At 41.6% G+C, this 11410-nt stretch overlaps 1 protein-coding gene across 1 annotated transcript; it reads right to left on the reverse strand.

Moving 5' to 3' along the window:
- Positions 1-508: 508 nt before the first annotated feature.
- Positions 509-11386, reverse strand: LOC143825326 (vomeronasal type-2 receptor 26-like). Its single transcript, XM_077313351.1, has 7 exons — positions 11243-11386; positions 8018-8130; positions 7037-7214; positions 5122-5958; positions 3595-3822; positions 2106-2232; positions 509-1410 (listed from the first exon to the last, which is right to left on the reverse strand). Exons 1-7 carry the CDS (start codon positions 11384-11386, stop codon positions 509-511), a joined length of 2529 nt encoding a protein of 842 aa, XP_077169466.1.
- Between the last annotated feature and the right edge of the window lie 24 nt (positions 11387-11410).

Here is an 11410-nt window from a genome sequence, read left to right on the forward strand (position 1 = left end):
CCCCCCCTCTTTTTCTTAGGCAGCACCTGAGAAGGCAGGAGAGAGTTTGTACCTAACAATTGATAATGAAAAAAGCCCCACCCACCCCCAGAAAGCCCCACCCACCCCAGCTGGGTGACCTCTCATCAGCAACTGTTCAGCATTCTGGCTGCTTCCTTTAAATGCTCATACCACCTTTCTAACTGGGGAGGAATTTAAAGGAAGCAGCCAGCAAGCCAAACAGCTGATGATAGCATGGCCCCTGCGTATCACCTTTAAATCCCTCCCTAGCATCTCCAGTTAAAAACATTCTATCTGGGAAGTAATTTTGTCCTACAATATTGGTAAATGGCTAAAGTCTGCTGATTTTAATCTTGGTTTTCTTGCTATCTTTCATCCTAACTCTCAGGATAAAGGTGAGAGGGGTATGTTTAGTCTGACCTAGCTCAGGTAGGAAAGAATAAAACTGTCTGCATATATATCCCTGCTGTGCATTTCTGTGGAAAGTTAGCTAGAATGAGTGAATCTCTCAATTTGCCCTTCTTATCAGCTGCTCCCTTTTGTTCAGTTGAGGTCTCAACACAATAATGTAGCATTTTGGGAAAAAGATGCAGCCCAGTAATCCACCTGTGGAGGCAATAATAGAGAATATCTCCACAGCCACCATGGATTTCCCCTTAGTGCTCAAGTAGGTTGGAATAAAACATAACCAGACACTGCAAAATAATAGCATACTGAAGGTGATGAACTTAGCTTCATTAAAACTGTCTGGTAATTTCCTGGCCAGGAAAGCTACAGAGAAGCTGACAATGGCTAGGAAGCCCATGTAGCCCAAGACACAGTAGAACATGCTGACTGATCCTTCATTACATTTGAGAATAATTTCTTCAGTCATTGAGTGCATGTCAAAATCTGGGAAGGGAGGAGAGGTTATCAACCACACAATGCAACTAGTGATTTGAACAGAGGAAGCAGAAAAAACAATGGAGCTGGCCAATGGTTTCTGCACCCAGTTTCTCATCCTAGATCCTGGTTTGGTGGCCATGAAAGCTAAAACTACTATTATTGTTTTGGCTAAGACACAGGAAACAGCCACTGAAAAGATGATGCCAAAGATGGTTTGTTGAAGAAGACATGTCACTTTGCCTGGTTGGCCAATGAATAAAAAAACACCAAGAAAAGACAGTAAGAGAGAAATGAGAAGAGTGTAGGTGAGATTTCGGTTATTGGCTTTAACTATAGGAGTATCCCGATGCTTAAGGAACATTCCAAGTATCCAAGCTGTGATGAAAGAGAAGGAAACAGCAACAATGGCCAAACTGATCCCCAAGGGTTCCTCGTAAGACAAGAAGCTTGTGTATTTGGGAATGCATAAATCTTTGTCCTTGTTTGGATAATGATCTTCTGGACATTGTGAACAGTCATCCACGTCTGAAAAAGAAAGTGTGGTTTTCAGTACTGGGCAACTGCATGAAAAATAATACTTTAATATTCTCAATCTCTGAATGAGGGCTTTCTTGCTTAAAATCTGAAATAAAAGCTTTTTGAGGGGTAGGGAATTATATGAGAAAGCCTTTTTGGGGAGGGAAGGAGGGAATTACTTTTGCAAGAAACTGCCATCGCCTGTATTCCAAGAGCTGTGGGATTTCTACATCATGACTTAAAGTGAGCCCTTTTCTGGTTATAAAAGACCTGGTAATTTTCTTTCTTTCTTTCTTTCTTTCTTTCTTTCTTTCTTTCTTTCTTTCTTTCTTTCTTTCTTTCTTTCTTTCTTTCTTTCTTTCTCTCTCTCTCTCTCTCTCTCTCTCTCTCTCTCTCTCTCTCTCTCTCTATATATATATATATATATATATATATATATATATATATATATATATATATATGTCAGAAGTATGGGGAAGGGAATAGGTTGTTGGATAGCAAATTAGCCAGTATTTGTTGTCAATTAAATGTTATACATGTATTTATGTATTTATGTATTTATTTATTTATTTATTTATTTTTATTTATTTTTTATTTTTTATTTTTTATTTATTATTACATTCGTTTTTTTTCTTCCTCCTGCTAAACTTATACCAGATTCATTTAAAATGCCTAAGATACCCTCTGTTTGGTACACCTCTTACCTCGCTGGTTTGAAATCTTCCCTTCTGGACATGGAAGGCAGTCATAGCAGCAAAATGGTTTCCCTTCCTTCTTTCTCCTGCTGTAACCTGAAGGACAACGTTCATTACACAGAGAAGGGGGCCGTGCCTGTCAACAAAGGGAAGAGGAGCATCTTTTCATATTCACTTTATAAACTGTACTCAACAGTTTGCCAGTTATTCTCTGCTGTGTACTTTGACAGTTATTGCCGAACTACAGTACTGCTAAGCTAAAGTTTAATTGAAAGCCTGTGTAGGACTTCTACCTTGTAATGGACAGCTGGCCGGACTCCAGCCCCCCTGGAAACATTTGCCAGTTGTTTGGAAGCAGTGGCTTCATGGCTCAGGCAGAGTTGCCTGAAACTCAACCCCTCCAAGAAGGAGGTCCTGTGGCTGGGTAGAAGAGGGCAGGATAAGGAAGTACATCTCCCTTGCCTGGACGGGGTGCAATTAGCACCTGCACCGGATGCCAGGAATTTGGGAGTGACCTCCCTTTCCATGGAGGCTCAGGTCACAAAAGTAGCCCAAACAGAATTTATCCATCTCTTCCAAGTGCGTCTACTAGCGCCCTACCTGTCCTCTGATCACTTGACTACAGTGATCTATGCAACGGTCACTTCCAGATTAGACTTCTGTAACTTGCTCTATGTGGGCCTGCCCTTGGCTCATTTTGCCAGCTCTGACCTGGAAGCTGCAGCTGGCACAAAATGCGGCTGCAAGAGTCCTCACTAGAACACCTTGGAGGGCCCATATTCAGCCACTGCTGCGACATCTGCATTGGGTACCAGTCTGCTTCCTGGTCAAGTTCAAGGTATTGGTATTGACCTTTAAGGCTATATGCAGCCTGAGTTCCACTTATCAGCAGGACTGCTTAGTTGTTTATGCCCCCTCAGGGCTTTTCACTCTGCGGGTATGAATCTACTGGTTGTCCTGGACCCGCGGGACATCTGCCTCGCCTCGACCCGGGCCAGGGCTTTTTTGGTCTTGGCCCCACCCTGGTGAAATGAGCTCCTGGAAGAGCTAAGGGCCCTTCCAGAGTTGTCACCTTTGTACAGGGCCTGCAAGATGGAGCTCTTCTGCCGGGCATATAGTTGAGGCCAGGACAGAGTCTCAGTGTTACCATTGGAGGATCCTCCCCAATGTATGATTATATCTGGTCCCTCACTCCAGCAGAAGAGAACTTGACCCAATGGATGAACGGGGGTGGGGGGGGATGGGAAATTAGAACTCTTTATAGGGATAGATCGCCATCAGATTAACCATAATGTAAGCGGATATTTAAGGTTTTTTTGTGGTATTTTATTGTATTTCATCATTGTTGTGAAGTGCTGCAAGACGTCTTGGAGAAAATTACAGGCATCCCCTAACTGACAAAAATATAAAAACAGGCCAGAGAAATCCATTCAATGTCCAAGCAATTAACCAATTTTAACACCTAACTTGGTGTACTTGATACCCCTAAGGACCCTACCTTGTTGAACCTTCCTGGCCACACGATGGCATCCTCATAAATGGTGAGCATTCTGTCTGGAGTAGCTTTTGGATCCACCTTTCCGACTTTGTTTCTCAGGAACGACTGGTTCTCAAAGGTGACCCAGTTGATGATATCAAATCCAGCAAGTATTTGACTTTCAGAGTTGAACCTAATCTCTTCCCCACAATTGTTGTTAAAGGAGACCCGTCTCATAAAGTGGTGCAACTAAACTAGAAAAAGAGGACAATTTATAAGATTTTTTTTTAAAGATGCAAATATATGTGGTTTAGGACAATCTTTTACACTTTTAATATTATTTTCCATACGTGCCTTGTGGCCAAAGGTGACTTCATTATTACTATTACTATTACTATTACTATTACTATTACTATTACTATTACTATTACTATTACTATTACTATTACTATTACTATTACTATTACTATTACTATTACTATTACTATTACTATTACTATTACTATTACTATTACTATTACTATTACTTAGGGGAGTGGTGGGCTATAAATCCAAATAATACTATTACTATTACTATTACTATTATTTATATTTGAATTTATTACCTGCTGCTATCACACAGCATCTTGCGGTGGGTTACAATAAAATGATAAAAACCCCAATACATACCAAACCAAAGCCCACTCCAACAATGAGACAACCCATAAAAACCCAAGTCCTAACCTGCGCACTCCCCTCCTTCCCACAGCACCTCAAGGGGCCATAACATTCAGTGGTGCTGACTACCCCAATGCAGGTGGTGTTCAGTTTCTAAGGTCTCCCTGATCTTCTGTATCCTGGCCTCAACCAAAAACTGGGCATAAGAGCTCCATCGTACAGGTCCTGTGGAACTGTGAAAGCTCCTGCAGGGCCGTCACTTTTCAGGGAGCTCATTCCACCAGGTTGGGGCCAAGGCTGAAAAGGCCCTGGCCCTGGCTGAGCCCAGGTAAATCTCCCATGGGCCAGGAACCACCAACAGGTTTGTACCCATTGAGCATACATAGGGATCTATTAATAGTTAGGAACAAAAGCAACAGCTCCACTTCAGTCCCCATCTTGGAAAACAGCCTGACTGAGGAGGTCAGGAAGGCTTTCACAGGTCAGGAAGGCTTACATCATTATGCAGTACGTGCAATAAATAAAATAAATATGCTCTATTGTGCAATTTTGTGAAGGAAATGGGGCTGTGGAATAATGATGTGGTTCAGGAGGATATTTTAGTCTATCCCATTGTGTAGTATTTGTGAATGTTCTGTCATTTAATCAAGAACAGGGGTGGCCAAACTGAGACTCTCTCCATGTCCATGGACTACAGTTACCATGACCACCTATCAGCGTGGCAGGGGCTCATGGTTATTGTAGTTCATGGACATGGGGAGAGCCACAGTTTGGCCACCCCAGTAGAGAATGGAATACATTGGGGAGCCTGTGATTTTTAAGTGAAAGTTGCAGAGCAAAGTTTTGTCGGTTTGTTTTCTGGACTGTTGTGGTGTGCACTCATTGACTTACCTGATACAGCTTTTGATCTGCAAGTTTTAGTCTCCCTCTCTCCGTCCTTGCTCTGTGCTTGAATTCTGAGAAAGGCATGGCTTGCAAAGTATGTGCCACAGCATGGGCAGCGTTGTAGATGCTATAGCTGTGGCCAGTCATGCTCATTTCAAAAACAGACATAGGTAGGGTCTCCAGCTTTTCTTCCCCAGTGCAGTCTTCCTCAATACTTCCATCTCCCAATGAGTCAGATAGTAAACAGTTGAATGCCTGTTGCCAGAAGTCTCTGACAAAGCCATCTTGATCGGAGTTAGGGTTTGTCTTCTGAAGAAATCTGTGGAATCCCACAGGCTCCTTGGAGTGCAGTGCAAAGGAGATTGCACTCTGCATAAAATCCACACCCCAATCTCTTTGAAAAGAAGCCGATATGAAATCCATCGCGGCTGTCATAATCCAAATTTTAGTCTTTATGGACGCATCTGCAAATTCCGAGTAGTGGAGCAACATTCTCAAGAGTATCATTGTCTCAAATTCACCATGTATCACCACCACATTGGTAGTGCTTCTCATGATAATGGAATATTTTTCAGCTCCTTCTGCTATCCCTTCAGCAAGGTTACTTGAAAAAGTTACTTGGGGTAAGATTTCTATAAATTCCACACAGATACCACTCTGGGAAAATACAGGCACCATGACCTGTGCAACCCATTCAGCTTGCTCATCGTCTGGAGAAATTACCCCAATCCATGTCCAGTTGAAATGGAGCAGTAACTGGAGCATCATCTTATACTGAACGGCTCCATTTGGGAACATTGACAGGATGTGGTTATTAGGCGTTAAAGGATAACCATATATCAGCTAGAGGAAATACAAGGAAAAAGAGGAGATAGGAAGAGAGATCTCTGAAACAAAGCCACAGTTTATATACTTATCTAATGCTATGCTTGCCTAAGTATAATTCAAAGTGCAATTAAAGTGGCTGGAGAGAATGTTGACAGTTCAGCCTCCGAACAGAATTTGAACATGATTGTGAAAAAAAACAACTGTGAATCATTTTGATTCATAAATCTTAAGATCCACAAATGTTTGGGGTCAGGATTACACTTTTAAGGTATAACTCTTTATTGTAGCCATGCCACCTCGAAAGGGCAAGAGATGAATGAAACACTCTTTATACTTTTTAAAAAAGAAACATTAATATTCAGAAAAATTACAAAGTCTAGAAAAGAGAAAGACACTATATATTACATTTATATTTAATGAGTGGCCATTTCACAAGATATCCAGCAGGTCAGGAATGGTGGCCTGTCAGTCTAATGATAAAAACAAAATAAATAAATGCATCTTATATTTTCCCCTTTTACCTCATCAATACTACCACACTGCTTACATATACCACATATAAATTAATCATTTCTTTCCATCTCACTTTCTCAATCAATATAATCTAAAATGGGACTCTGTTTTCTATTGAAATCTGGTTTGCTGTGCATCAAATATGTAAATTTTGCCATTGACCCAAATCCCATCCATTCATTTAATCAATCTGCAAGATCAGGTATGGATTCTTTTTTTCCTTGATACATATAAGATCATGGCAACTGTTGCCATATATATTCAACAAGATCACTGTGCATTTTAATACTATTTGGCACTATATTTAACATTTGGGATCCACTGCAAATCTGATTTCAATATCTTTTGCATTTCACCATGAATCACAATCCAGTATTTCCTTACTCTCTGACAAGTACACCACGTGTGATAAAATTTATTTCATAACATTTCTACTACTTCCCATTATAACAAGGACTCTTACTATATCTTTTGGGACAGTATCTATAAAATATTTTGTATCAATTTTAAGATTTGACATTTGGTAAATTTCAGCTCATCGACCCTCATTATACTTCTTTGCTCCATGTACATATCTCACCAGAGGGATCTTGTAGCTATGTAGAATGCTTGTCATAGTAAGACCGACATCCGAACCTGGTCCCCCAATGACTGCTACTGGAATGGTTTGGGCATCACACTTGTAATTAGGGATGAATTTGCCCCGTGTCGAGAGAAGCTCCAATGAAGCAAGGTAGGTCCATCTTGCACTAAAGCGGCTGTTATAGATGTTAAATCCCAGGGTGACATTCAAAGTCATCAAAGGGTTTTCATTGATCTCTTCTATAGCAAATACCAAGGCCAGAATGTGCTGGTAATTTTGAGTTAGTACACTGCAATGAAAGTTTCATGTTGCATTACTGTACATTAGCATCAGGATGTGACATCCACTATAGGACTTCCAGTTAACAGCCTGATCCTTATTCGAGATGCTGAGGATTGAACTTGTTTTGAGTCAGCACCTCCTCCTCCTCAACCATTTTCTAAAATGTATGTTATATTTCTGTTGCAATTAATGTAATGCTATTATAATTGTTATATAATTATTGGAGAGAGTACATGGCACGGCATTATCAGAGCTTGGCAGATCTTAGACGCTAAGCAGGGTTAGTACTTAGATGGGCAACCACCAAGGAAGCCAGAGGAAGGCATAGACAAACCACCCCTGCTTTTTAGTTGCCTTGAAAGCCTCTTGCTGTGATTGTCTTAAGCTGGAAGCTAAGCAGGGTCCGTACTTGGCAAGGAAACCACCAAGGAAGCCTCTGCAGAGAAAGGCAATGGCAAACCATCTCCGCTTCCCACTTGCCTTGAAAGACCCTTGTTTTGGGTATATATTGATAATATTCAATGGGGGAGATCTTCCCTTGGTAGACCCACTACTGTGGGATTAGTGGGTTTTTGAAAAGGGGCAGATGCCCCTACCATACTGAAGGTTAAAGACATTTCTTAAAACTAAGTGATTTGATGATATCCTCTGGAGAGGTAGTTAAAAAAAAAGAAGCTTACAAACCCATCTCCTTACATGACGTCATCAATGGGTTCCTGATGAAGATGTCTTTCAAAGGTCATCTCATCAGAAGAGATGAAGATATGAGAAATAATGCCACCAATTACAATGTCTCCTGACTGGTAGTACTTGTGAAAGAAAGACAGAGGCTTAGCAATAGGGCAGTTAACAAAAGGAATCTCGCTAACTAACTCAGCTGGCATCATTAAAAGCAACATGAACCATGCCATTGTATGGAGTCAATTTTGATTTAAAGATGAAAACTTCAATGCCCCACAATGGCCGGTATAGCTTAAACTGACTAACCCCTCATTGAGCTCCATTAAACCCAGGATTACATTCTTTATAATATCAGTGACCAAACTGATAGAGCTCTGTCTGTCTACACCTATTGTGAATGGCAGGTGGCATATTAATAGTCCTGTTCTTATTTTTGCTAGTGGGCTGCAAAATACTCAAGGGACTTGGGGAGAAAAATAGAGATAACTGTGATCAATTCCATAATTACATGAGTAGCAAAATCACATAATTGCATTGACTCTCTGAGACACTGAAGGAGAAAATTTGTTAATCATTTCTTGGTAAGAGATCTCTCTGGTCCACCTTGGTGAGGCAGCAATGAATATAATGATGTAAGAAAACACGTTAGGAAAAAATCCACAAAAGAAGAATTTGTCTAAAATTAATTTATTTCTACAATCATTTCTTTTGGCTACAGTACAAAATCAGACCTCCCTCCCCCCGACCTGAATATTTTAACACCTAAAGGTTAGAATTATCATGAACTATGCCATGTTTCTTGACATCCTAGAGAGTTTTCTTACTGCAAATGACCTGGGAGTGGAAGGAGGTCATAGGACAGACATGTGGATGATGCGGTTGTCCATCTCTCAGGTTTGAATGTGTGGCCTAGCTGCAACACCAAGTGAGAAAACTCTGTGGGACAACTAGATTAGTTTTGTTGGACATGAAAATTGGTCAGTGGTGGCAGGCTGGAGTTCATACTTGTAATCATTAAGAGTTTATCTTTACAGGAGCAAAAGTCCTAATCTGTTATGCTTAGTATGCTAAGCAAAGCTAACACCAGAATTCCAACTTCACAAAGGTCAAGTGAACTATAACCATGACGCACAGACTAACTGCACCAAACGAAGAAAAGTAGATGAATCTCCCATGTGGTCTAATTTATAAAATGTTGGACTAAATCATGCTAAGGTGGCTGCATTTTCCTAAATACGTTGTCCAATGGGGGGGAAAAATGCCACAGATGCTCATGGAGTACCTTTCCTTCTCTGCCAGTACTGCATATAAGCTATACATGCCATTCCAGCTGAAACTATTTTGAACCGTTAACAGATGGGATCCGTGTGTGTGCACGTATATGTGTCCTGTCAAATCACTTCACTCCTAATTTATGGCAACCCTATAAATTCATGTCCTTCAAAACATCCTTTCCTTAACAGCCTTGCTCAGGTCTTGCCAACTGAGGGTCATGGTTTTCGTTCAAGTCAATTCCTTTCATGTTGCGTTTTCCTCTTTTCCTGCTATCTTCAACTTTTCCCTCCAGTGCCTCTTGTTTTGTTATAATGAGACCAAGTTACACTAGCCTCAGTTTAGTCATTTAGTCAGATTTATTTATTATAAGATGTATAGACCACCCCTATTGGCCCTGCTGTCTCAGGTCAATATACAACGGTTAATCAATACAATGGCGATTAAAATAATAAAAACAGTTAAACAATTAGCCAAGGAACTGGTGAAATCTCCATCGCTGTTCTTTTTAGGAAGCAGACAGGAAAAGCTATCAAGATTGCAGCAGGGGATGCCCCTATTATTAAAGGGTGGCCGCCATTAAGTCCAGCCCAGCAGCAGGACTAATGCAATACTGCCATCAGGATTAGTGTCACTGTGGCAGTGCCCAACTTGAAAGGCCTAAGTTTACTTCTGACAAACTCTGAAGAAGAAACCGAGAGGGAGGAAGCATTTCTATAGGAAAGCAGAACCAGTGTAATCAATGTACTAGGGCCCAGCAGCAGAACACAATGTTTTTATTTTATAAATAAAATAAAGTTAAGAAAATTGTTTTGGGCAGGCAGGAGGCCAGTATTGGCGGAAGGAAGACATGACCCCACTTGTTTTGGCTTAGAAGTTGGCCACAGTTTTTATTACACAAACACACCTCCCTTAGGAGAGTTGGTGCAGCATGGGAAAGAGCCAATACTAAGCAGACCACTGGCTGCCACCCTTAATTCACGCTAAAAAGGTACACGTCAAGATCCCTGCTGGGAATACGTGTTGCCTTTTAATTTTGGTAAGCTAAGAAGGGAGACAACCCATATAGGGGACCAAAGGGCGCAAACCTCCTTGGCAATCCCTAGAGTTGTCTGGTCATAATGAGCAGAGCTGGTCTACCCCGCTGAGTAGTTGACTGCTGGCTACCACCACCACTTTAAAGGGGCCCCACCCCTTGTAGGGAGTCCTATCGCACACCAGCTCCCCCCAAAACAGGCTCAATACCATGCACGGACACCTCTGTGACAACAAGCAAATAACATGCAAAGTAACACATAATAACAAGGGGGACGGGAGGATAGGTCTCTTGCCTGGTGGCCTGCCAAAAAGGTGGGAAAGCCCCAAGCAGCATCTTAAACAGGCACCCCCTGGTCATGCCTCCTACTGCTGGCTGCCCTGCCGCCAGGGCAGAAAGCTGCATCTATTCCCGCTTGCCTTCCGCCCGCCAAACTGCAGCCCGGGTAAGTCCTCGCCACCCGTACTCCACGACAGTTGAAATTCTAAATGGAATTTCAAAGCATTCCATCGTTGAAAGATTGGGACACTTGAACCATTGTTTCTTGCCACCTCCTCAAATGTTGAACTCTCTGCATGTCTGTTTTAGTTGTACTTTTCCCTCAGTTTGCCAGTGACTATTTCAATAAATAGTGACTATTTCAATAAATCTCTTGGATCCTTCAGTCCAGTCCAAAATAAAATGTCTGTTGAGATGCGGTCAACATGTTTTCCTCTCCCAGAGAGCTTACAACAGGAGTAGTCAAACTGCGGCCCTCTAGATTCCATGGACTACAATTCCCATGAGCCCCTGCCAGCAAACACTGGCAGGGGCTCATGGGAATTGGAGTCCATGGACATCTGGAGGGCTGCAGTTTGACTTCCTCTGGCTTACAACTTGGAACAGGTAATTATCCCCCCTGCAATCATCTAATTAACAAGGCCATTATTCACCTCTTTAATCAATCTCCAAGTTTTCCCTGTGGCCACTAGAAAAATGATGAATGGAGACCAAGAGATGTTGCTAGAATCTCCGGCATCATTCCGGCATTTGAAAAAGACAAAGCCCTGTTGATCTGATCGTCTCTGATTCACCATTCCATTCAACGTTTCCTTCACATC

This window comes from Paroedura picta, chromosome 16, assembly GCF_049243985.1.
Source record: "Paroedura picta isolate Pp20150507F chromosome 16, Ppicta_v3.0, whole genome shotgun sequence".
NCBI classification, from domain to species: domain Eukaryota; kingdom Metazoa; phylum Chordata; class Lepidosauria; order Squamata; family Gekkonidae; genus Paroedura; species Paroedura picta.